General features: G+C 38.6%; 2 protein-coding genes across 3 annotated transcripts; both read left to right on the top strand.

The window, feature by feature from the left end:
• The first annotated feature begins 668 nt into the window (after positions 1-668).
• LOC110039793 (tyrosine-protein phosphatase Lar-like) lies at positions 669-24,496 on the top strand. 2 transcript variants are annotated; one of them, XM_089294324.1, is made up of 13 exons: positions 671-907; positions 3,966-4,280; positions 4,659-4,913; positions 7,139-7,438; positions 8,576-8,878; positions 8,965-8,994; positions 9,634-9,894; positions 10,299-10,355; positions 13,148-13,252; positions 14,383-14,401; positions 15,873-15,906; positions 22,806-22,916; positions 23,532-24,496. In XM_089294324.1, the coding sequence occupies exons 3-13, from the start codon at positions 4,721-4,723 to the stop codon at positions 24,012-24,014; spliced, it is 1,896 nt and encodes a 631-aa protein (XP_089150450.1). In that variant the 5' UTR covers positions 671-907; positions 3,966-4,280; positions 4,659-4,720; the 3' UTR covers positions 24,015-24,496. The 2 variants fall into 2 exon arrangements, with proteins under 2 accessions (XP_089150449.1, XP_089150450.1); XM_089294323.1 differs by lacking the exons at positions 3,966-4,280; positions 23,532-24,496 and having other exon boundaries at positions 669-907; positions 22,806-23,504.
• LOC149109580 (uncharacterized) lies at positions 17,380-18,728 on the top strand. The gene has a single exon (XM_089294366.1). It carries the CDS (start codon positions 17,459-17,461, stop codon positions 18,401-18,403), a length of 945 nt encoding a protein of 314 aa, XP_089150492.1. The 5' UTR covers positions 17,380-17,458; the 3' UTR covers positions 18,404-18,728.
• Positions 24,497-27,482: the final 2,986 nt, after the last annotated feature.

Here is a 27,482-nt window from a genome sequence, read left to right as displayed (position 1 = left end):
ACTGAATCTAATAATCGTTTTATTATACATTGAACGGAAGAAAATGTTTTTGTCATGTCAAAATGTCATGTTTCTGCTTCTTCACTGGCGGCAAGCAACACAAAGAGCGCGAACTTGACATGATTACCCTTCGAAATCATGCATCGCGGTCATTCATGACATGATTACCCGTGACCTTGAATGTCCTTGACATGATTATTGTATAATCTGCAGTTGGATGACGTTACGGGCGCTTATTTCGAAAATTCACCGTCCGCTTTCAGCAAGTCAGAAAAGAGAATGTGAGTTCAATATATAGTAGTGCGTTCAAGCAGCCAGTAGTGTTTAAAGTAACAATAGGTGACGTCACGATATCTTCGCATGATATCTTATCATGGCGTCGCAACGATGCAAAATAGCGCAGGAAAGAACTTTTAATTTTGACTGTAAATTTTAAGCAGCATATTCTTTACACAGCTGACAAAGAGTTAAGTAAAAAGGAGGCTCTAAATTCTCTAGATAAATTCTCTAGTGTAGCGTTTGTCTTCAGTAACGTTTTTAGTTGGAAACTGTCATTCCATCGTCATTTTGCACATTCCGACTTGTAGTTAATTTGCCATATATTTCTTCCCGAAACTGGTCTGAAAATGTTTTAAAGCCAAGAGCTGCTATATACGCCTCAATAAAATACGTAGGTATACGCATTTCCGCTTTAAAATTCGTCATCAGCGATAACGCTTGACTTTTATTTGCCAATGACAAGCCACATTTTCATTCAAGTCACGATTATTTGTGCGTTGAATGCATCCGCCATCTCTTGCGGTGGCGCACTCCACATTTAAAATGCCCACAATACAAATTGCCTCCTTTGTCCATCCTCTACAGCTCTTTTGTCTTCTCGTATGGGCTGTTTTAGCAGTTGCCTCAGGTAAGAAAGACTGCTGATTACCTAAGGCTATTGCATATGGTTGTAAGGTAGTTGTCAGCGGGTTCTTCGAACGAAACTTATTAGTCCTCTGATGGTAAAAAGCTCTCTTCTTCGACGATAGCGAGAGTCGTTCAAGCCGTTGTTGTACGAGCTAAAAATTACTTCTTTGTCATCAAATGTGATTTAGCGTTTCTGTGGTTTGGTGCATCTATAAAATATATATATATATATATATATATATATATATATATATATATAAACAATAAGAAAAGCTTTTGTAAATAAATAGTTACAACTGCGGCTTGGGCAGTAAATTCGAAATGCCTCTCACGTGAAGCTTAATTATATTGAAAATAAAGTCTTAGATCTTACACTAAATATCTCATCGTTTGCGGAACATAGAGGGATTTCCTCCTGTTATTTCACGCCCCGAAAAAACAGCAGGTGAAATATCTCGCTGAATAATTATGCACGTCCGAAGCACATGCAAATCCAGCATGGCAATGATTGATCGATTGCACAATTTGTTTGAACTCCACCAATCCAAGGTCGTGTGTCTGTGATGTGAAGTACCCATGCATTTCTCTCTCTACACCCAGCAATTATGTTACTCCTCCTCGTAATCCGCGAGAGTCTATTGAGCACTTATCACTTTCCTTGCCGTTTCTTGATCTATTCATGGCCCATTCATGAATGTCGCGAATATTGGAGCAAATTTCCATCAGTGGATTTATTACTTCTTTACTGGTGAGAAAGCTTGAGCCATATATTTTGACTCCACAGCACACCATATATCTACATTGCATGTGGTTCTTGTTAAATACGGAAAAAAATATCGGTTAAACTTAAGAAAAAAAATTAAAAACGGGCGGCCCTTTAAATATAGTTTTCTCAGGGACGATAAGGAAAACGTTCGCCGAAAATTACGTTGATGGTTCCTGCAACATTTTTGACGAAAGCTTGACTGCTAGTTAGTCAATCCTGACCTGCTACGTTTTAGATGGGAACTTTGAGGGTGCTATCCATTATGCCAGACTGACGGGTCAGAGACCAGTGGGACAAACCAAAAAAAAGTGAAAAGACATTTTCCGATCGAACCGGCTGACCAAGAGGAATCGCTCTTACCATTTTCTTTTCCTGTTCACCATTTCCCCATATAAATCGGTTTGTCAAAATGGAACGGCAATTTCGGTCAGACCGGTCTGACCGATCAAATTGGACCCCCTCTAGAGGTGGTCCCAAATAAAATATTAATAGAAACAGCCAATGAAAGGGCAAGAAAACTGGCACCTCATGTAAAATTATTGAGCTCTCAAATTCACAAACGCGCAAAACAAATACAACACAACAAAGTTTGCTTAAGAAGAATAACGTAACAGTCAGCGCCTGTCAGCGCACACTTGTTTGATCGACAAACCGATCATAGTTGTTTTGTTGAATCGCTTCTGATGACAGGTCGCGAATATTTCGTGCGTATTTTTGGTGGCTTACACGAAGTGTATAGCCACATTGTAACATGATCTGATTTATTTATTACATTTTGTCGTGATTAACTGACTTTTATCATTCGATTCATTTTTTTCTTCCTTCTCGCTGACCGAGAGCCCACCACGTGACCTGCAAATGACTGCCTACGAATAATAGTCTGCTCATGTGTAATACCGTCTAAATGTGCTTTGCTGCTAATGACATTCTGCTCAACTGTAATTATGACCACGCTCTTGTGTAAAAATTGGCGATCGTTTCCCTGAGCTCTCAGAGAGTGATTTAAATATGAAACTTGATGATCGGATGATAAGACAATTATTCAACTCTGCTATCGCAAAATATCGTGATTTGTCAGTGTCTTGCAGATCAATTATTTGTTTGCAAATAATTCTGTGATTCTTTGTTATCGCAAGAAACACGTTGATTCTTTCTGCATCCTCCGCATGTCCTCTCAGGAATCTTCGTGACTTGATGGTTGGCCCAAAACTGAGAATCTTTACAAGATACATATCCAATCTAGTGAGTCCAGACCTTGTAGACTCTTTTAGAGCACTGATCAAGCGCTCCTGTCTGTTTCAACCTTGGCCTATACTGGACATAATACTAGAACCGTTGAACTTTGTTATTCTCTCTATCTATTCTATAGTAATACCATTCTAGTGTTGCATGTACTTAGTGCTTACTGTGTGTTCTGTTGTGCGTGTGTACCGACCTAAACTTGGATTAATATATTTATAAAGCTGGCTGGGAATGGAACTGTCATGCGGGGCTCTTGAACCGTTTTGACTGGCCTTCTTGCATGAGGCGGTCACGACGTCCCATGTGGATCTAATACATTGCACTGGAGTTCTGTCAAGTCAAGACATTTAGTTGATATAGACTTTAAATGTACACCATAGTTACATGATCAAAGGACTCCATAAGTTTTAAAAAACTCCGAGATTCTTTGGAAAGCATTAAATATATCTAAGCGAATTCGCAAAAACATGCCCGCTAGGTTTTCGCCTGGATTCGGGCAAAGCCCGAATCTAGGCTAAGCCAGCGACCTTAAACCCAGGGGGGGGGGGGGGGGGGGGGGCTCCGTCAAGGCTAGGCTGGGCACATGGCCCAATGACTGACCTATCTGCTGGTGGCTTGCAGGGGGCCAGATGTCCAAAGCAGGGGGGAGGGGAGGGTGTTTTTTACTGACACTCCCAACTAGCTAGAATTTGAGTTTTCAGTGTTAAATAAGCTTGATGTTGACTGTGTTTCTGGGTATTTTATTCAGTTGTTTGACCTTGCTTGAGGCTTCTGTGTTGACATGGCACCCTGCTGGAGTGGCCCATGCCACGTGCATGCGTGATTGGCCAATCTCCTAGCCAGGGGGGTGGTCAGAGGACTTCTGGCCGCTGGGACCTTCTTTGAGTCAATGCGGGCATGTTTTTGCGAATTCGGTTAGATATAAATAAATGGTTTTTGTGAGCCACGATTTCTTAACCCGTCAACTAAAATTATTTCGTAGTCAGTCAGCATAATACATGGCAATAATTGTGGTGCTTCAATAACAATTTTTTCCCCTTCTTTGTAACAGTTCCTCCATCATTTTCAAGTCACCTACCAACAACTAAACAAATAAAGACCGAAAATGAAACCGTGAGCTATTGGTGCATAGTTAAAGCGAAACCAGCAGCAACTATTTTGTGGCAATTGAATGGATAGAATCTCACCAAAACATCTCCTTACAACTACTCGGTCTCCGTCACACCAGATTCACAGTCTAATCTATCGAAGACCCTGTCACACCTTACCATCAATAGAGTAACCTGGAGGCAAAATGGGAATTTTTCATGTCTTGCTTATAATGACGCTGGCAAAGAGAGTCAAACTACAGAGCTCGAGGTCCGCTGTGAGTAATCATTTCTCACACATCAAAAGATATTTTAGTTGCAGTTATTTGGATGCTTCAGAATGTTGCATACTTCCAGTGTTCTCTTCAAGCAAATTATATTCAAGTTACAGTACTGTTAGTTTAGTATGTATGTTGAATTCGATGTTAATCGATGACTTTCTGTATCATCAGGGGCTTCTTACATCGAATGATATTTTTCGCTTGTACTTCTATACTCATGATCAATAATAATAGATTTATGCAAGCGATATTTACCTGTTCAGTTACTGAAGTAGGCCCTGAATACATCAAACCTATGATAATGCGTAATAGCTTTATTGGGTTTATGTCAGTGTTGCCTGAGTGACTTATTTTTCTCTTACGTTTCTTTAATAGATCCACCAGAAATTACATTCTATAAAAGCAGTTACACAGTTAATGAAACGAGTAATGTTTCCATGGTATGTCGTGCAAAGGGTGTGCCACAACCTAGAATCATTTGGACCAGGTCAGGCAGCAGTAAGGTGCTTGCATATGGAGAACAGTTTCTAATAGTTAATACAACCCGGAACGATGATGGTACATACCGTTGCACCGCAAGAAATGAGATTTGGCAACAGGATTCTAAAGACGTCATTCTAAATGTTCAAGGTAAGTAGCAGTGCAAGTTTACTCCTGTTACATTCTTTCCTTCTACTTCCTGGGATGATTTCTGAAAAATATGGTACAATACCACTTCACTGGTTCCTGGGCTCTTTAGCATCACACTTTTCCATTCAGATAACTTTTTTGCTGCAAATTTCGTTGTTAACTGACACGTTCGTGAATTACTTACAGCGTACACGTGTGTGTGAAAACTGAAAATTAAAAATGAGAATAAAGTAACTAAATAATTGGTTGCTAGCTAAGTCTTTTTAATCATGATTATATCTTGACGCTCCAAGAGCGTTTACTAGAGCTTCGCACTGCAATATCAAATTATACTTTACAGCTAGGCCGGAACACAATAAAAACAATATAAAAGAATCAGGATATTTTATCACAGAAGTTACGCTTAGATGTTTACCATTCAAATTGCTTTGTTGAGTGTCCTCTTTATCTCAGTGCTTGTTGTTTGCCTCACCTTCGAAGTTCTGCTTGCGACGATTCTAAATTTTTTCAACATCTGAGGTGTTCGTCTCAGAATGTTTTAAATCACGCATGGCTCATTTGGTATCTCTCGAGAACGAGCATGACTTTCCATATTTGGCAGGCTTTCAAGCAATATAATTCGTGGACCGACCCGTTCCGGAAACGATCAACATCTTTGTATTTGAGATGAACGTATAAGGCGTGATTCTTTCGAAAACTCTCTACACAAAACACAACATTCTCTACGTTGTTCACTTAGAGCGAGCACGCGATGAAGCAATCTGTCGCATTCTCATCCCCAGTTTCCACGCTCTACGCTAGGAACGCCTGGGACCATGACCCCCTTTTGGTTACCAAGACCAAACGGCTTGCATTTTATGACTCGGGCTTTCCTTCGGAAGCCTGGGTAAATAGACGACGAGTTTAAGACTAATTTTGAGGTTTCCCAGACTAGACGTTATGTTTTTGTTTTGAATAAGAAAGGGAGGTCAAAGGAGTCTGCAAAGCTTATCTTTGCAAACTCGTTATCGAGGGGACATTTTGCTGTCAAGGAGCAGCCGGCGAAGAGTTGCGTGACGACATATTGTGAGCTCAGTATACGCACGCGGAAATCTCAAAGTCGTCTTCAGATCTAAACGAAGATCTCTACTTTAAGGACGCTCGCGCTAATCCTCCGTAGGAAAAAAGATGGCGACTGGTACATTTACCCATAGTTCTCAGGTCACGAAAATCTTAACAACGCTCATAAAAACGTACAGAAACGTTACAAAATCTTCAAACCTAGGCTACTTAATATCCTTCGTACAGGGACAAATATTGTAAAAATTTGGCTTTCTTTGTGCCCTTTAGGCTGTGTTAGGTTCGCAGGGCATTGTGGTAAAATGTACAGCAGCCATCTTTTTTCCTACGGTGGATTGTTTCTGCGCATCCTTACCGCGCGCGCAAATTCACACGCCACGTCATGCATGAGCGCGCGCACTAAGTAATAAAATGAATAATAATGGGCAGATGGCCATTGCTATGGCTTTGCCTGGATTTAACGATCATGGACGTCCGGTGACCACTATTTTTCTTTCCAGAAACAGATTTTATTTACAATTATCTCCCCATTGTCTAAAAATGAACGAAAAATCAATGTGGGAAGTTGAAAAAATTTCAAGATTTCTATTCACCGGACATCGAATCCTGTCATCTTCTTCCGGCTGCAAGGCGCGTGAAACTATGGTCGCTAAATGCGAACTTGTTCTTTAAGGAACCTTACCGATTGACTAAATTCACTTAATAGGTCCACTTCAACAATATGTAGCAGAGAACATTTCAATTCAAAGTTCTAATTGAAATATGTTTGGGTTTACAGACACTGTGGCCTTATTCGCTAACGAAGCCATATTTTCTTCCGGGCATGTTCTCTCCAAAACGAAGTCGGTGACCCTCCATTTTTTACATTTCTGACATAACTAACTCATCATCTCACAGTGGTAAATATCTCAGAAAAAAATCAATATTGGAAAATTTTCGCGCGAACGTCCTTAATTAGTTAAAGCCATTGAAACAACTAGTAACTGAAAACTAACGACTGAGACTGATACCTCATGACTTTCATCTACGTGCACCTCTTCAACTGTGATTGATATTTACCTATCAGAAGATTCTCAATGTATATATTTCACATCTTCCTGAACTTGATTTTTAAGATTTTGTGAAAAATAAACTGTGAATCTTACATATGTTCTTTGCTGCTGCAGTTCGACCATTTATTGTGACTTTTGAACCGACAACCACCCAAATACCAGGGACCGCAGGAGAGCGAGTAGATTTGACTTGCATTGCCGTTGGGAAACCGCCACCTTCTCTGTCGTGGAAAAGAGATCTTAATGCAACTTCTGATCTGAGCTCATTAAATGATGGGAAGGTTAACAGCATTACCAAAGAGAAGTATACCAGTATTATGAAAGTCACTGTCACTAACGTTGGTGAGAAGTTCTACTGTATTGCTGTCAACCTGTTAGGAAGTGATAACCAGCAGTATACCATACGTGAAAGAGGTTTGTTGAATTAGCATCGCTCCTTATTCTGCCGTTGACTAACATTACAATTTGATCGGTCAGCTTATTTTGAGAGAGTTTCTTTAGAATGATTTGGAGCAAGATTAGCGATCCAAGATCATTTTGATCATTGTGTATCAAGGGAAACAAATTCAAAGAGACCGATGAAACTACTTGAGGGGAGAACTGATCATGCACGTTGACTGGATCATAAATCCTGATGCGGAGCTCCGCAAGGAACGCACTCTTTCTCTATTTATTATGACCAATCAAATGACTGATCAATTACCAAAAGCAATAGTGCGAGGAACGTTCCTCGCCTTACTATATCTTTCTCTCATGCGGATCGATCTCGTTCACTGAACTTATCAAGTAAAAACTGGAGCCTGACCTCGAGATTTAAGATTATAAGATTTGAATGTGTGCAGGATAACAAAGTCCTTATTTTTAGGATCATGCATGTTCCTCACTAAAGTGCAATAATACAATCTTTCCTTTACTGTATTGTAGTCTCAGTTTTCGGCAGAAGTTTAAATCAGGCCATTTTTATGTTTCTCCCCTTCATCCCACCTCAACATAAATCAGTGTTGCATATCGTGAAGTTTGTTTGCTGGGCCCCAATACAGCAATATAACACGCCTAGCTTGGAATTAAATGGCTTTGAATAAAGGCCCATAGCCGCTTTAGTAAGACAATTATTTTCCAATCTTAGCCAATTTTACAAAGAGCAAAATTATTTTTCTGCCTCATCAGTAAAGGTGAGGGCACTGAAAAACGCAATTGCAACTAAAACAAACAACCCAACAAATTGCTAAGGAGAGAGGGAGGGTGGGAGGGGAAAAACACGTCTTCCCCAGCGAGTTAACAAATAATTGCCACAGCAGCAATTGACTGTTGAATTGAAATTCATGCCCCTAGAGGGGGCATCATCTGATTTAATCCCATGAACCCTCAGCACATGTCCGGATGTTGTCACGCAAACCGTAACACAACAAAACAGTTAGATGTTAAGATTGTCGGAAAAAATATAAAAATCCTATTTGGAAGCAAACATTTTATTTGCCACAACAAAACCTGCAGTACTAACACTTGGAAGGTGGAAGCAAAATTGAGAAAGCTGAATCATTTGCCTCACAGGAGTTCCAGATGCACCATTTGATGTGAAACTGGTGGCATTTAAAGTAGGAGGCGCTAAAACTGTGAATGTCAGGGTAAGGTGGACTCCTGGTTACAGTGGTGGATATGATCAAGTCTTTGCAATACATTATCGCGTGAAAGGAAGTGGCGCCAATTTTGTGGAACAATCTGTGGGGCACCCTTACAATAACAGGCACACCATTCAAGGACTGCTCCCTGAAACAGATTATGAATTCACTGTTCAAGCTTCAAATCAAGCTGGCAAAGGTGCAGCATCAACCTCGAAACAAGTTAAGACACCAGGTATGAAGAAGCTCATTTCTAAATTTGAATGTTCTCCTTTCATATATGAAATGTTCTTATCTGCTTTTGTTCGTTCACTTTTTCAGAGTCTTCAGTACCACCCGACAGAGGAAGCGGTAAGTCTGGAATTTTTGAAAAGAATTGGTTTACAGTTGAGGAAGCGCAGCCGATCGGTCAGGGCGCCGGACTTTGAGATCCGGAAGTCGCGGGTTCAAGTCCCGCTCTGACCACTTAGCTGGAGTTGTTTCTCGGTAGACCCTCGTTCAACTGCTCGGTCTGGCGTGTTAACAGCCAACTGCCTCCCGCCAGTTGGGATTTTTAAACCTATTACATGTCTGTTTAGTTGATACACTTGCATTTTTTCTGTTGACATGTGTGTTCACTAACTACAATCCCAGACAAAAAAGTTGGGACACGAAGCAAGTTCCCCCCCCCCCCCCCACCCCAGTTACAATGTTGATAATCAGGTGATTTTTCTCCCTTTCTGTTGACAAGAACGCGACATTTTCCAACATTGATTAGGGGGGGATACGTGATCCAACACAAGTGTCCCAACTACATTTTTCCTGGATTGTAGGTGTAGCTAAGCGCATTGACCACTACAAAAAAAAAAAAAAAAAAAAAAAACGCATTTGAACATTTGCTTTTCAGTTGTATGTAAATACCACTCTGTGTGCATTTCTTGTTCTGCCTAATTAAATAGTGTTGTTGATCATTGCATTTAAATGTCATTCCTCTGTCGGTTCCTCTTGTAGTTCAAGCAGCAAGAATGGCAGATGACGCCACAGTTATACTGGTGACATGGACAGTTACAGATAAAAATGTAACAACTGTGAATCTTGAGATGCAGGAGGGGTGGAAGGGTCAGTGGGAGCCTGTCGCAGGAGCAAGTGCTCTGAGTAAAGCTACAACAAAATTCAAAGTAACTAACCTCAAAACTGGCAAGAGATACAGGTTCAGGTTGGATATGAGACGACCAGGGGAACAACATCCTGTGTATGTATATAGCGGAGTAGGTAAGTGAAGAGCTTTAACTTCGTTCTGCACAGTTTGGGTTATTAGCCCCGCCTTTCACCGCTTACTCGGCAAGACGTTTAATTTAACAAGAGAAACGATACTTGTCTAAATTTCTCGGTTGAAATTGTCATTTTAAATATTAATTGTTACCTAACAATAACCATTTTTTATCGGTCAAATTAAGCCTTAATTTTGTCTGTCCTTAAAAACTACCAAAATGCTGAAAAAAGTGTTGAAAAATGATTTTCGATGAAAACTTTTTATTTTGCTTTATGAGAAATGACATTCGTTTGACGTCCTTTGGAAAGTCACTATTTTGTTAGGACATATACACCACTGTACATTTATGTATGATCAATTTGACAATCACTAATTTCTAATTACTAATATGTTTTGTTCCCAGTATGGGCCCCATCAACCGGTATGAATTTTTCGTCATATGAAAAGGACGATCTGAAAGGTAAACTTACTAGTTTTGCTGGTTTTTGGTTATTAAATTGAGAGTGTTTAAAATTGGATCGACACGCTGCTTCTTACAATATTAAGAGGCTGTCTCTGTAAAATCCGACCACTGATTTTACTTCGAAGATTCGATTTTTCTCATAAGCTGGGATTACGAAGCCCTTACCTAGTCAATCACTAAAATGAGTTTTATTTGATTAAAAATTCTAATTGAAGTTTTCTAGGATTGATTGAAGTTCGGTCCGGTCGACACAAGTTGCATGCCTGCCGAAACTGGAAAAATAGCACATATTGCCGGCGCTCTAAAAAAAATTAATATTTGCTCAAAAGACCCAATTCTTTTTTTTTTTTTTTTTTTTCAACTATAGATATATCATAGCAGTTTGTTTAGCCATGTTGCAATTATAATTTAATGCTCTACCTTCAACGGTTAAAAGAAGATTTTCTGCCCGTTAAATCGAGTTTTGAACCAAACAAGAAAATAGCTCTACTTTGAAGGCAAGTTTTAAAAATGTGGCACCTGTTTGAAACTGCTGAACTACATGAATAGAAAGTATAAATGGCCCTTCATTTAAGAGCCACTGCCTGTAAATAAGGAGAATCCGACGACAGGTCGGAAAATTCGGATTTTCTTTTATAGCGTCAAAAAGATTCTTTTGGTGCAGTATTTTCAGAAATATACTTTCAAAGTTCCAGCGACTTCACATTTTTGTGAAATCTAGGAAAGTTCGAAATACCGCTCAGTCAACCAAGATGGCCGGTGGAATTTATGCAAAATTGCACATTTTCAACAGGCCAGTACAGAAAGAAGGGAACTTTCCTGGATTTCATAGTCACACAGTTTGTCATTTACACTTTAATCATTCCTCTGAGCTAAAAGTCATCTTGAAGTAAATATGTTTTGTCTACTTCTTGGCCGTTTGAAAAATACTACTACGGCAATTTAATTTACATGTAAAATTTCAACTGATTTTAGAGGGTCATAACTCTTCTAGTATACGAATCTCTCAGCAAATAAAAGGTTGTAAAGGAAGACTCATGCTATAGGTATACCATATCTAAATGGCTAGTTTGGTCCGTAAAAATCAAGCGCGCTAGACGAAAAACTGTAAAGGGTATTTTGACCAATTGCGCCTTTTTTCGGACGAGCCAGCAAGAACTTCGATTTCGCAGTCATCTTTATGAACATAATTCGACATGTAGAGTCCTCTTATAAGGTTTGTAGAGGCACTCTTTTGGACAACTCTCGGCACATATACATCTATGAGCGGTTAACGGTGATCCGAAGATCCAAGGAAGGATTGATAAATACAACAGGTGTTTTAGTTCCTAATCTTCCCGTCAGTTTCACGGGAATCATGATGATGTGATGCTGACGGGAAGATTGGGAACTAAAACACCTGTTGCAAACACAAAACGGCCGTGGCATTTACCAATCCTTCCTTGGATTCCCGGATCCCTGTTTACTGTTCATACATGTATGTGTACCGAGAGTTGTACAAAAAAGTGCTTCTACAAACGTTGTAAGAGGACTCTACATGATAGAAGCGGCTTCTAGGAAAATAATGGTCAGTAATACAAAGAACATCGAAGTATGTGACCGTCACGTTCGACGCAGATGAGGAACGTATAAATGTACCTTGTATACAAACCTACCTCTGGAAGGAAAAGCTGGCAGTTTTAATGCTACCTAGGTTTCAAGGATCGCTACAAGGGACCAAAACTTTAATCTTGAAGCCAGGTAAGAGATTTACGTGAATTTATCGGAGCAGTTTACGAAGGCGAGTATGTTGGTTACTCACTGGAATATTTTCAAATTTTCCTGAACTTTAAGCGGTCGTTGGTTTTGAAAACCTAGTGGGCAGACAAATTTTATTATTGTTTTAAATTAAGAGCCATTTATACTTTCTATTCATGTAGTTCAGCAGTTTCAAACAGGTGCCACATTTTTAAAACTTGCCTTCAAAGTAGAGCTATTTTCTTGTTTGGTTCAAAACTCGATTTAACGGGTAGAAAATCTTCTTTTAACCGTCGAAGGAACAACATTGAATTATAATTGCAACATTGCTAAACAAACTGCTATGATATATCTATAGTTGAAAAAAAAATTGGGACTTTTGAGCGAATATTAATTTTTTTAGAGCGCCGGCAATATGTGCTATTTTTCCAGTTTCGGCAGGCATGCAACTTGTGTCGACCGGACCGAACTTCAATCAATCCTAGAAAACTTCAATTAGAATTTTTAATCAAATAAAACTCATTTTAGTGATTGACTAGGTAAGGGCTTCGTAATCCCAGCTTATGAGAAAAATCGAATTTTCGAAGTAAAATCAGTGGTCGGTTTTCACAGAGACAGCCTCTTAACACGCCATTGGCATAAGAAAGTTAAATTTAAGGATCCTTATTTCAAAGCTCTAGGTCTGGACTTGCCTATTTTACAGAGGAATTCAATGTAAAACCTCTCTATGAAGGAGCCCTCTAATGTATAACGAGCAATATTATTTTAGCCTGGCCAACGTTACTAATACTTAAATCTTTTTCTTACTGGACTCTTAACATACGATATAATTACACTAGTGTTTTGAAGCGTTAAATCCTTTAGCTTCCTGAAATAATTGTACAAAAGAACGAAAGAAAATTAAGATCTGTTCAAAAGCAAAAGAAGGAGGTTTGGAAAAAGAATAACAAAACGATTCGGCAAATGAGAAAACAAGTTACCGATTGTTTATGATACGATTTGTAATAACATGTATTAAAGAGAAAATGAAATAATTGTCACAATTTTGGCAGGAGGACTGTCTAGTGGAGCTCTGTCGGGAATTGTTATCGGCATTTTTGTGGCTGTTATTGTGGCCGGCTTAGCTGCTGCTTATGTTCTGTGGCTCAAAAAGCAAGGTAAACCTTACACTTTTGCTCATCATTAATGGATTCGAAGCACGTGTCATAGGATTTTGTAGGAGTACTATGTTTGGCTTTTTCTTGGCCGTATTTTCAGTTTGTTGTCTTTATCAAAGTTACAGTCCATATTTATTGCACTCTGTACTAAAGCTATAGTCACTCCTCACTCCTCACCCTTCACCCTTCACCCATCATCCTTCATCCTTCACCCTTCGCCCTTCGCCCTTCGCCCTTCGCCCTTCGCCCTTCGCCCTTCGCCCTTCGCCCTTCGCCCTTCGCCCTTCGCCCTTCGCCCTTCGCCCTTCGCCCTTCGCCCTTCGCCCTTCGCCCTTCGCCCTTCGCCCTTCGCCCTTCGCCCTTCGCCCTTCGCCCTTCGCCCTTCGCCCTTCGCCCTTCGCCCTTCGCCCTTCGCCCTTCGCCCTTCGCCCTTCGCCCTTCGCCCTTCGCCCTTCGCCCTTCGCCCTTCGCCCTTCGCCCTTCGCCCTTCGCCCTTCGCCCTTCGCCCTTCGCCCTTCGCCCTTCGCCCTTCGCCCTTCGCCCTTCGCCCTTCGCCCTTCGCCCTTCGCCCTTCGCCCTTCGCCCTTCGCCCTTCGCCCTTCGCCCTTCGCCCTTCGCCCTTCGCCCTTCGCCCTTCACCGTTTTCCTCTTCAATCTCCACTCTTCACTATTCACTCTTTGCTCTTCACTCTTCAGTATTTACTCTTCACTCCTCACGCTCCTCGCTCCTTGCTCTCCGCTCCTCGCTCTTCACTCTTCACTCTTCATTCTTCACTTCTCATTCTTCACTCTTTACCCATCACTCTTTATATGGGACAGTTTATTATAGAGGAGAAGAAATACTCGGTGTACAATGGAAAACTTAAAAATATCCACTTGGTGTAAAGAAAAAAAAACATGCTGTGATGAGATTGCTCTTGTTAAGTGATAATTATGAGGGCTACTTCTTACACTCTTATTTGCAGGAAACAAAAGGAAACTTCTCACCTTTTTTATGAGTTATTTATGCAATGCAACAAATTTAAGGTGAATCATATTACGGCGGAGGTAGCTTCGTCTCGCGATATATCTACTTTAAAGGACTATATGTAACCCAAAATAAACGCTTGTTTGTATCTTTTGTTTCCCAGGAAATAAAAGAAACAGGAGGTAAGATTTGGGCTAAAGAACACCCCATCCTTTTCTTAAGCAATGTCTGGATATTTCATTCATTTATTTACCTTTGAAATATTTTTCAACACTAGAAGAGAAATTTCGTATCCCCGCGCGGCCATACATGTACTATCTTTTATAACTCCAACAAGCGCAAGTGGAATAATTGTTTTATGTAAAACGTCCCCCAAATAATGAAAATAAACTAAAATGAAAACGTCCCAAAAAATCGTTTGCTTACCTTATTTGTAGCGCACGGTATGATGGCTCAAAACCCATGATGGCTAAGCCAATGAAAACTCTTTAATTGCATTGTCTACTGATCCAGTTTTTAATAAATTGTCGCGACTAAAAGGAGCCTTCTTTGCTAGAAAAGCCGGATCAGTTCACTAGTATACTGTGAAAGTGAAGAATGATCATCGCAGTTAATTTTCCAATTTAAGCAATTGGAAAGAAGAAGCCTGAAAAAATCAGGGCTTCAACGGTATTCGAACCCGTGACCTCCGCGAATACCGGTGCGATGCTCTACCAACTGAGCTATGAAGCCACACATTTCACTCCTCAAGGGAAGATATGAACTCAATTAATTGACCTCGCTCCCAATGTGTGGCTTCATAGCTAAGTTGGTAGAGCATCGCACCGGTATTCGCGGAGGTCGCGGGTTCGAATCCCGTTGAAGCCCTGATTTTTTCAGGCTTCTTCTTTCCAATTGCTTAAATTGGAAAATTAACTGCGATGATCATTCTTCACTTTCATCTACAACCGCAGTTCATATATGAATTATTTCATATAAACTTCACATCATTTCACTCCTCACTAGTATACTGTATAAGAAATGAAAAACTTCAAAAATAAGAGCTTGTTTGTAAATTGTCTTACTGTCTAATAGTTTGGTTACAGAGTAACAATCATGCTGAAGGTGTCCGTACAAAACACTGTTTATCCTCTCATTTGTAAGTCCACATCAAAAAGGAAGTTCTCTGAAAAGAAAAAGACTCTTTCTGAACGAAAAGTATTATGATTTTTTTTTTTTTAATTTTACATTTATTTGGTTCGTCCCTGCCGTTAATCGGGAGATCATGGGATTAATGGATGACGTAGATTTGGGAAACCGCTGCGCTAGTTCCTGTGTTTACTCAAGTGCAAGATATAGAGACAGCAAACTCTGGTTTGTCAACTAAGCTTAAATTATTTCTTCTATGGTGGAAAGTGTCTCTGAAACAGAAAGTCGCGACTTACTTAACGCTGGTCACAAGTCCTCTCTAACCGAGGGAAAGTGGTGTACCAAAATGAAGACTAATTTGAGCATTTTTTTAATGGTGTGGGTACCTTAATTGATTCGATTGACGCCGTGTGTAGCTCCGCCGAAGTAAAATCTTAAACTGATGGGAAAGTATTTCGCGACTTGTGGTATCGATACAATGTATAGGCGTCTGAAGTAACAGAAACTCTCTCCGTGTTGTCATAGGAGAAAGACTGAACCAAGGTTTTCTGTATTTGGGGTAAGTGTTTTTTTTTTTTTTTTTTTTTTTTTTTTTTCACATGATGTCATTTTGTTTCAATAAAAGGGCCATTTATATTTGGAAAAAGAACAAACCATAAGTTTAACGGCGGTAATGTTATGAATAAGTCAGATTAAAGACAACCTGTATGAAGATACATTATTGATTGAAGAAGCCTTGAGATCTTTCTTGCCTGACCATCCATCAGTGCCGTATAGTACTGTTCATTAGCTAGGAAGAGTGACGTGGTTTTTAGAATGCAAACAAAGTGAAGTGGCAAGCATTCTTCAGGGATTTTGCCATAAATCCGTTGATTTTTTTTCTTTTTAAAGGTTTTCCAAAAGCTAGTGTCGTGTCGCGGACTTGACTTCGCTCTCCCACAACCCTTATCGCCTATTTTCATTGATATGATTGCGCCGGAATGGCCACACGTGCTACATAAATTAGCATACTTTTCCTCTAGAAACTCTCGTAATACCCATGGGTATTGAGCAGAGTATTAAATACGCCATACGCACTTGAGATCGTTCTGTTACGCGTTCATGCCCCAAGAGGTCTGTTCAGAGTTCCCTTTTTGCCCGACCCACTTCCTCTCAGCGACGGAAACCTCCTTCCTGCTGCACTTCTTCGCGTGCGCGGAAATTATTTTCGCCCATATCTTAGTATTTTCGCATGTGCTATAGAGGTGCAGCATAACAATGGCAATTCTACTACCATGGTAATACAAGCAAGCTTTTAGAAAGCTGACTGGAAATTGGAGCCGAAATTGAGTAACGAAAATAAGAAACCAGAAGCTGCTAGTCTGCGTTCCATTGCTCTCAACTACATAAAATGAAAGAGGCCAGCGCAACCAAAAGTCATGTTGAGAACGATCAGTCAACTGAACAGGAGAGACGACGTCATCATTACCCGACTTGATAGTAATTTTTTCTTCTACCAAACTTGAAAATGACCATTGATCGGTCGAAACGTCGTGCTTTCATAGCGTTAGTTTTTATCACGAAATCAATTTCAAAGAACTTATTGATTCGAAATTTTTGTATGTTGCAAAAAAGGCAATTTTATAATCCGTTGCGCTGATGATCAAGGTTTGTTCTCTTTTTTTATAGGGCTTTGTCTTTTAGAAAAACATTTGAGATCAGCAATTGTTTTTTGCACTTTGACTTTTGGTTATTTAAGCGATAATACATTTTTTTTTTTTTTTTTTTTTTTGTAATTTTTATTTTTTTTCAACATTTTGGGTTATAATACATACAATACAACACAAGACATAACACTAGTTACAATACTTACAATACGTCATAACTACAATAGATTACATACAACAAATTATAATTACTAATCGTAGCCTAATTATACCTAAAGAATATACAATGCGTTGTTTACAATAGTGCAGCTACCCAAATACAGAAAAAAAAAAAAAAAAAAAAAAAGAAAAGAAAGTAAGCTAGTGACATGCTGAGAAGGAGATTGGGGGATTGGGCCGAGCATGGGTAGAGTATAGACGTGTTTTTGCTAGCTCCGCTCAAAATTCGTATATGGAGGCCTCTACATGGCAGAAAAAGGAGAAAAGTTCAGACGAAAAACTCATGTAGAGAGAACTGGGCCAACTTGGAGAAGTGTATCCAACTCGTCGGAAGAAGAATCCCTTTCACCGTTGGAGAAGAAAGCCAAAGTCAAGTTGCACATGTCTGACACGGTGCAATCGAGCGAAGAAGACGAAACCGCCGCTGCCGTGGAGTTGGCTAATTCTGTAATGCCGAAGCTAGACCTTGTTCTGCAGAAGTTAGACAACATGGAAAAGAAATTGGACATCCTTGAGGGTTTTGTGAAAGTGGTCGATGGAAAGGTTAACAAGTTACAGGATAAAGCTGAGCAGTTTGAAAGCTTCAGCAGGGACGCCACAACAAAACTGAAGGTGTTAGATGAAGGAATGTCGTTCGCAAATACAGAGATAGAAAATTTAAAGAAGAAAGTAAAGCTTCTGGAACAAACTATCCAAGAAAATACAGTAAACACCGAAAACAAATTCAAGGGAAAGATCGAGGCCTTAAGAAACGAGAAGTTGTATATGGAGGTGTATCAAAGACGGGAAAACCTTCGCTTCTACGGCATTGCTGAATCTTTCCACCTCTCAGAAGAAAATGTCAAAGAGGTGTTAATTGGCTTTATACAGAAGGAACTTAACATCAGCGAGGCGGATTCTTTTGAGTATCAACGAGTGCACCGCATTGGCAAGCGCGACCCATCGCAAGAAAAACCAAGACCAATAATCGCACGTTTTTTGCGATACTCCGACAGAGAGCGAGTCATGTCAAGTGCAAGAAAGCTGAAAGGAACTGGTTTCGGAATATCGCCAGACCTTCCGAAAGAAATTGTGGACCGCAGAAAGGAATTAATGCCTAAGTTCAAAAAAGCAAAAGAAGACGGAAAATCGGCGTTCTTCAAAAGATCAGAGCCGGACAAACTTTTTATTGAGGGTATACGAATCTTCTAATTTCTTTGGAACATAAACTCTCTATCTAGGTATTCATAACATGTAAGCCTCATTCACACTTGTTCTTAAAAATGGAGCTGCATGCGTGTCATCTAGTTAGCGCAATGCGTGCAAGACCTATTCCATTAGTAGCGCAATTAACAGCTTTTATCGCTGGCTACTGTTTTACATACATGTTCAATTGTAGTTGTAGGTGTTATAAATGTTTTTCTTTTGTTTCTTTTTCCTTTTCAATATTAATTAGTTTTACCTTTTTTTTGTTCAAGAGACATGCAAATTTTTTCATTAGCTCATCTACTAAAGATTACTATCTCATTCTCTGCAACTGCTCGCCTTTTCACTTAAATATGTCCTTAAAAAGTTACAAAACTTAATTTAAATTTTGGTATCCTATCCTTAAATGTTCGGGGGATAAGATCTTTTGATAAACGAAAAGCACTTTTTCATTGGTGTATGAAGGATAAAGCTGATATAATTTTTCTACAAGAGACCTACAGCACATCCGAGGTGGAAAACACCTGGAAATCCCAGTGGAGAGGAGACTTGTTTTTTTGTCATGGTTCTGAACACAGCAGAGGTGTCTTAACACTAGTCAAAGAAGGGCTTGACTGTAAATTTGAGGTATGTAAACAAGATAATCTAGGTCGGTATATCATTCTAAAAGGTCTTGTTCAAGGTCAATCTTTTTTATTTTTGAATATTTATGCGCCAAATAAGACCAACGAACAATGCATCTTTTACGACGAAATACAGAACGAATTCGACAAATTGGAAATTGACACTGATTGCAAAATAATAATAGGTGGTGACTTTAATGTTATCCGCGACCCAGATTTGGATGGATCGGGAGGATCTCCAAAATTGAAAGAATCGTCCAAAAAGATAGAAAATCTATGTTTTTCTCTTGACCTAATAGACATCTGGAGAATCAGAAACCCAAAATTAAAACGTTTCTCCTGGAGACAGAAAACTCCAATGATTCAACGGCGGTTAGATTATTGGTTGATATCAAATAATATACAGGAAGAGGTTGATAAGGTCGATATTATCCCTGCTATTAGATCTGACCATTCCGCCATTACGTTGTACATTAATGGTATAGAGAACTCAACCTATGGACCGTCTTTTTGGAAATTCAATGCAAGTTTGTCAGAAGATAAAGAATATGTAGACCTAATTAGAAACAAAATCGGTGAATGGGTAGACGAAAGTAGAGAAATCGAAGACCCGCGGGTTACCTGGGATTATTTAAAATATAAAATACGCTATGAAACGATTGGTTATAGTAAGAAGAAAGCAAAAGAGAGAAGGTCAGAGCTGGTAAATTTGGAAATTAGATTAAAAGAGTGTCAGCGAAAATGTGACGAACACCCAAGTGCTGAAAATCTCTGCGATTTAGAAGTTCTCAAATCAGAATACGAACGCCATTATGATTATATAACACAAGGAGCAATCATAAGATCTCGGGTGAGTTGGTATGAAGAGGGCGAAAAGAATAGCAAGTATTTTTTAAATTTAGAAAGTGCTAAAAAGAAAAAGACATGTATACGGAAATTATCCGTGGATAATGATTCATATATAACAGACCCAAAAGAAATAATGAAAGAGATTCATGATTTCTATGAAAAACTCTATGATAGAGACTCGTATAATTTAGGTGAGAATTCAATTGATCGTTTCCTTAATGAAGTGGATACTAAAAAATTGTCTGATGAAGAGAAAATGACTTTAGATAAACAACTTACTAGATCCGAACTGTACGAAGCATTGAAGACATTTCCGAAAAACAAAACACCTGGAAGTGACGGTTTAACTGTGGAATTTTACTTGGCGTTCTGGCACGTGGTTGCAAAGTATCTCGAAAAGTCTCTAAACTTCTCTCACCAACACGGGCAACTATCAACTTCGCAAAAGCAGGCAATGATTACCCTATTGGAGAAAAAAGATAAAGATAGACGATTTATAAAGAACTGGCGACCTATCTCACTGATCAACGTAGATGTTAAAATTGCATCCAAAGCGTTTGCTAGAAGGCTGGAGCCAATCCTGCCAGAACTTATTCACCATAATCAAAATGGTTTTATCAAAGGAAGGTCTACATTTGATGCAGTTAGAACAATCGATGATTTACTTGAATTGGCAAAACTCACAAATACAACAGGTATTCTAATGGCAATTGACTTTGAAAAGGCATTTGATTCTCTGGACCATACATATCTATTTAAAGTATTGGAAAAATTCAATTTTGGACCGTATTTTTTACAATGGGTAAAAACATTTTATACAAACATATCCAGCTGTATCTTAAATAACGGCTTTACTACAGATCTTTTCTGTATCCATCGTGGTGTACGACAAGGTGACCCTCTATCACCTTTATTATTCATCTTAGCTTTGGAAGTTCTCGCATGTCAAATCAGGCAGGATAAAACCATACAAGGAATAATGGTCAAAAACGTGGAGATCAAACTCACGCTTTTTGCAGATGACATGACTTGTTTTCTAAAAGACATAAATGCATATTCGCGACTTTGTACAACTTTAAAGGTTTTTTCATTGCATTCTGGTCTCCGAATTAACGACGATAAAACAGAAGTTTTTGGTATCGGCCCACATAAACTAGTACAAAATGACTTTACTCACAAAGTGCGAAAATCAATCAAGATATTAGGTACTGTTTTTGACTATCACAAACCATCACGAGACAAAGCAAACTTCGACTCAATATTCAAATCTATTAAAAAAACGCTGAGTATGTGGAAGTGGAGGGGTCTTACCCTGATTGGTAAGATTCAAATAGTTAAGACCTTCATTATTCCAAAATTTTTGAGTAAAGCGACTGCAATCTCAATATCAAACGATCTTGTCAAGGAGATAAACAGACTGATTTTCGGTTTCATTTGGAATGGTAACGATAAAATTAAACGGACCGCGCTTATCAATGATATTGAAAATGGAGGACTAAAAATGCTTGATATTGAATCCATGATATCGGCTCAAAGAGTGATGATCTTAAAAAAGTATCTAGGAGAGAGCAACAGCACTTGGAAAACTATTTTAGATGATTTCTTTTTTGGAAATATAGGTGGAAAACTCATCCTGTTCTGTGATTTTGAAACTAGTAAACTACCGGTTCATCTTCCAATATTCTACAAAGAGTGTCTAGAGGCATTTCGTAATTTAAAGAAATCCAAGGTAGCCACCTATGAGGATGTTGTAGACCAAATTATTTGGAATAATAGGAATATTGTGATACACGGAAAATCTCTTTTTGAAAAACATTTGTTTACTAAAGGAATTGTTAAAATTGGTGACTTGTTATCCGATACGGGTAAATTTCTTGAAAGCCTTAAAGTGTTGGAAGCGAATCTATCTCCAATCCAGTACTTCAAATTAATAGGAATTGTAGATGCCATACCAAAAGAATGGAGATTAATTATCAAAGAATCACATATTCAACATCAGCAACTATATCCTCAACAGCATTTGGATACAGTGTATATTTATATCGACGAAACCAAATCGGATCTGTTAAAAGCCTCTTCAAAACTTTTGTATAAAGGATTTAAAACAAAGAAACAAACTCCTCCAACCGCCAAAAGGAAGTTGAAGGACAAATATCCAGAGGTTATAGAAGACTGGAAAAAAATTTATTCTTTACCATTCACTGTCACACTTGAAACAAAAATTAGAGAGTTCCAATATAAATTATTAAACGATATAATTTTCACAAATGAGAGGTTATTCCGTTTTAAAATGATTGAATCACCAATGTGCACCTTTTGTTTGAAAGAGGTCGAGTCCCTCGAACATTTGCTCTTTTATTGTGATACAACAAAAGACTTCTGGCGGGCTTTTTCTTCTTGGCTTTCAAACCAGAATGTATCTTTGGACACTTTGACATTTGAAAATATATTGTTTGGAGTGTTCAACAACAACGAAGACTTTATTATCCTGAATCACTTGATACTGCTAGGAAAGTTTTTTATTTATAAATGTAAATTAAATAAAATTAAACCAACATTAACAATATTTTTAGCAAAGACAAAAACCGTTTATTACATTGAAAAAAAAATAGCTACCAAAAATAACCAACTTTATAAACATTACAAAAAGTGGGAAAAACTAATGCCATCTCTTAATAATAAGCGATAATACATACATTCAGTATCTATGAACAAGGCTTCTTTATTCTAGAATGAAACTGCAATCTTTGTATATTACAAAAAGGTAATTTTCTGATATTTCACGCTAATGATGAAATTTTTTTTTTTTCAAAGAACTTTGTTTATTTAAAAAATCAACAACAACAACAGCACACATTTGAAATCTGTATTGTACCTTTTTTTTTATTGACATCGCTGTTTGGTTATTTAAGCAAGTAATGCTTACATTCATATAGAATGAAGGTACAGCCGAACTGGAATTTCATAGTTCTGCATTCCCAAGGGCGGAGAGAGGATTGGCGAACTTGGCACATGTTAGTGATGAACCTACAGAGGAGAGAACAAGGGTGAGTTGAGTGCTACATGAAACTCGATTCCAGTTTATATTTCCGAAAATGTCCAGTGGCGAATGGAAAATAATTTTCTGGAATTTCCAAAAAAAGACAACTTCTCGATGCATTTCAGAAATTCAGAATTGATTTATTTGTAGCTCCATCAGGAACTGAATTGCTTATGGTAATGAGGCAAATATTGTAAACAAGGATTCCCCTATTTTTGTGTATCACTTGAAGGATCTATGTCAAGGTTTGCACATCTTGAAAAATGGAGTCTATCCTAAATTTTTCAAGTTCGTCGTTTGTAATCCGTGTTATTCTTCTCCATTCTTATAACCATCCTTGTTTCTTTATGGTTTATTATTTACCCTTCGGAGTTTTTCTATCTCAGTAAACTACTATTTTCAGGCTTCCTTCAGTTTAAAGGTAATTTTGTACATGGCCAAAGTGCCGTGACTAAGCTCCTTTAAGGACGCACAGGCTAGTCTTTGCCTTACATCATGCCAGTAGAGTTTCTGTTACTTTTATCAGTGATACGCACACATTCTCGTTAGGTAATCGTTGACTGCGCAGTAAAGTTCGCGTTCGCATTGTAACAAGCTTTTGCTTTCTACTTTGCCTACCAAGATGCGCCACGAGAACATACCAACTGACCAAGCAGAGCATTCTTGGTATCGGTTTTGCTACGATCAGGGCATCTCGGTGGGCTTGATGCAAGTTCTGGCTGGGCACCAGATAAAAACAGAATCCCTTCTCGCCAGGGTAACAGAGCAAGATCTTTCGGACATGAAGCTCGTGGTAGGGCAAAAAATTATTTTACGTCGCGTGATCGAACGTCTCAGCAAGTCGACTGGTGATAATCCCACCCCTCCAATGGCGACCAGTATGGAGGAGGCTACCTCCAGCCTTCACCCCTTTAAGCTTCAGGAAGAGCCCGCCAACATTAAAGTGCTTCGCAATACGAACCCTATATCTGTTCCCGAGCAAGTTACACGACCTGAAACTCGGAATTCCTCAAGCAACTTAACTGGTCCGGAAGGTAAGCAAATCTCACCTTTATATCCTGCCTATGGCCCCGATTGGGGAGCAGTTAAAAGTATATACATGTAGAAGCCATTATAGTCAAAAATCATCTGAAGTAAGCGATAATCTCTCTTGTCTTAATTTGATGGCCATCAAGGGGACAACGAAGACTCGTAACGGATGTTATTTTAGTCTTTGGACGAGAAAATCGTACAACAATTTTTGCGAAATAAATTGCAATGTAAGCCCTCTTAGCCTGCAATCGGGCACAAGTTTTGGCCACACCCGAGAGCGGTACACCCTAAGCTTGGGAAACGAGCGCAACTAACGAAGTCGCGACTCGACAGGAAGAAGTTATTTTCCCGAGACGCCACTGACTTTCGTCGTCGATTCGTCGACTTGTTCTCGTAGCTACGCTGATAGGGCATAAGGCGATCTTAGCGTCTAAGATTTTGCATTTTGCACGTCTCCACTGCAGCCTGATTGGTAAGGACAACGAACTTTTTTTTTTATATCAGTGATTTGATAATGTCTCGAGACAGCATCGATTCCGAGATAAGAGGTTAATCTCCTAAAACAAGAGATCCCGAAAATTACCCCCAAAAACTCTGACGCAAATATTCTTCGGGTAACCCACCCCCAAACCCCTCTTAATATACACCTATTATATTTAGGTCGAGCTCCGAAAGATAGAAACTTGTTCTCTTTTCTGATTTTAGTCTAAAAGACTGTTTAAACCATCACATTATGATCAAATAACGTACATAAGAGCTGTAAAAATTGCCTTATGTTTTTTAAACAGGCGGCTTCTCAATTTCTGTTTCAGGCGCCAAATCCTGCTGAACGCGACAATACCTCCAACAAAGGGCGACATCAAGTGACTGAGAGTGGTCATATACAAGCAGTCAAAGTGAAGACGAATATGTAGATTTAAAAAAAAGAAAAACAACAGATGCTAAATATTCATTGCTATTTCTGTCACCTTTATAAGTCTTTCTTTAATAGTTTAATACGATATAGCTGTTATTAGTTGCCATAGCTCTTCTTATCTTAATGTTTTGTAGTCATATATATATAAATTTAACTATTTTAGACTTCCTTCATAGCATAGAAATAGCGCTTGTGCGCATTTGTGCTTCAGTTTTCTTGCTGACCTGTATTTTATTGCTGTTTAATGCTGATGTTAACTGGCTGCCTGGCTCCGCTAGCCCCTATGGTTATTCCAGGCAGCTAGTACTCTAATTTTTACTTTTAATATTTTCATTGAACATCGTAATTTTTTTTTAGCCAGAGTGGGTACAATAAAGATTGATTGATTGATAGACTATATACCTCGATGGTCGAATTTTGTATTAACTAGATGATGTCAAAGGCATCTTGTAAGGAATAGAAATGACTTGGCTTGGTCGTTAGAGTAGTTGCTTGGTGTTGTTATATCTTATCTAGTTGACGCATGATTGAAAATACCGTGTAAAATTAAAGTTTTACTTCTTCCACCAGGAGTGCATAAAATACTTGAGACGTAAACCTGAATGAGATGAAGTGGCTTGACCAGTGCAACCATTTTGATACCTATTGGGGTACAAATGAACTTGCGCCAAGCACTTAAAATAAAAGTGTGGTACTTTTTGGGGTTCTGTTTCAGCTTCCCGATGAAGATCCCCTCGACTTTTTGCGTTATTGGTGTCTACAGCGATTGTTTTACAAACTGACGTGAAATAAGAAACTTTAGTCAATCAATCATTATTGAAACATCATCATTAATTCAATCTGACGAAAAACTGCGCGAGTCCTTCTGCATATTCATACCTTTAGTTTCTCGATGAAATGCCGGGACTGTCATTTACAACTGAGCCCTGGGGGAAACGCTATTCATCTGATCCCCAAAACTGGCGTTTATTTAAAAAACAAGTGCTTTTTTTTCAATCGTTAATACTTGCAGTTTACCAAACTGGAAACAAATTGGACAAATACAGCAAGAACGAAATGTACATCTAACTTCATCTCCAGTAAATAAGCAGTGCAGTAGCGCTGGCGCGTAACAGCAGCCAAGATTTTTCGCAAACATATTTCAAACATAGCTCAAAATCCGTTTGATAGATTTTTATTTTATTTTATATTGTAACAGAACCAACTTCTTATTCCTGAAACTTTGAGGTATAGGCCATGCGGGTAGAATTCAAAGAAGAAAAAGTGCCAACAAAACAACTTGACTGCGCACAGTCTTCCCTTAAGTATTCCGTCATTCATTTTGACTATTTATCGACGTCCTTATCATTCAAGTACCGCATTTGGAGGCTAAAAACCTAAGAATGCAGTTAATATGAGGGAAATAAAGAAGAAAGAAAAAAAGAAAGAAAGAAAGAAAGAAAGAAAGAAAGAAAGAAAGAAAGAAAGAAAGAAAGAAAGAAAGAAAGAAAGAAAGAAAGAAAGAAAGAAGGAAGGAAGGAAGGAAGGAAGGAAGGAAGGATGGAAGGAAGGAAGGAAGGAAGGAAGGAAGGAAGGAAGGAAGGAAGGAAGGAAGGAAGGAAGGAAAGAAAGAAAGAAAGAAGGAAAGGAAGAAAAAAACTGTATGGAGCGTTTTACAGAAGTGGAAAAAATTGGGCTCTTTCACCCTCAAAACTGTGGTAAGCCAGACCAGGTGCACCTTGAAGTATCCTAGAACTTGTAAAATGCCAGCAATAATTTAGCAGTTAGATACGTTTGCTAAATCTAATGTAATTAAGCAACTGGTTTGTTTTGTTTTGTTTTGATTGTTTTTGTTTTTGTTTTTACGTTTTAACCCCTTTAAACAATGTTTTAGCATTGCAAGTTTCCATAAATGGTTAAATCAAATCAAATGAGAAAAATACAGAAAAAAAGATACGTCTTTATTAATTAATTTACTTTGTAAACATAGCATCTGTTCCAGGGATTTTTTCACAGCAGACTAAAAAAAAAAGTTTTAAACAAATTTCCCAGTCAGTAATGTCCATAAGTCATTCCACTGTTTATTATCGTTAGTTAAATGGTAACAATAGCTAAGCAGCTGTGAAGAACAGGCGCCGCTGCAGACGAATTGTAGCTTATTGTAGAATTACGCATTTGCTTGTATTTTGTAATTATTTTTAATTTGTTTGTATAATTTCTCATCACTGATTGCCGCTTTTGTCTTAAATAAAGTTTTTCATAAATTATGGTGGAACAATCTTTGCTCTTCCGCATTTATACCTGCTGCTTCAAAGGGCCAAAAATTGGCATTTTGTTACAATGCATTCTGCCCGCACCGTATCGTTTTGCCTTTAAAAGAACACCAAAATGTAATTTAAGTTTCTATTCACTCGCCTAGTTTCTTCAAACCTAATAAAGATCAACTGAAGTCACCTTTACTTTGCTGAACAATATTTTCCTTACCAGACTATAAGTTTGTTTACAGATTCTGCCAAGACGACTCTTCTCCGTAAAGTCGTCTTGGCAGAATTTGTAAACAATGGTAATGTATCTGATGTGCATATACATGGGGACGAAGGTTATATACTACACCTAAATAGAAATACAAAATTGACAGCTGGAACA

This window comes from Orbicella faveolata, unplaced genomic scaffold, assembly GCF_042242905.1.
Source record: "Orbicella faveolata isolate gen_17 unplaced genomic scaffold, um_ofav_v1 contig_25, whole genome shotgun sequence".
NCBI lineage: Eukaryota > Metazoa > Cnidaria > Anthozoa > Scleractinia > Merulinidae > Orbicella > Orbicella faveolata.
This window is presented reverse-complemented; position numbering and strand designations above follow the sequence as displayed.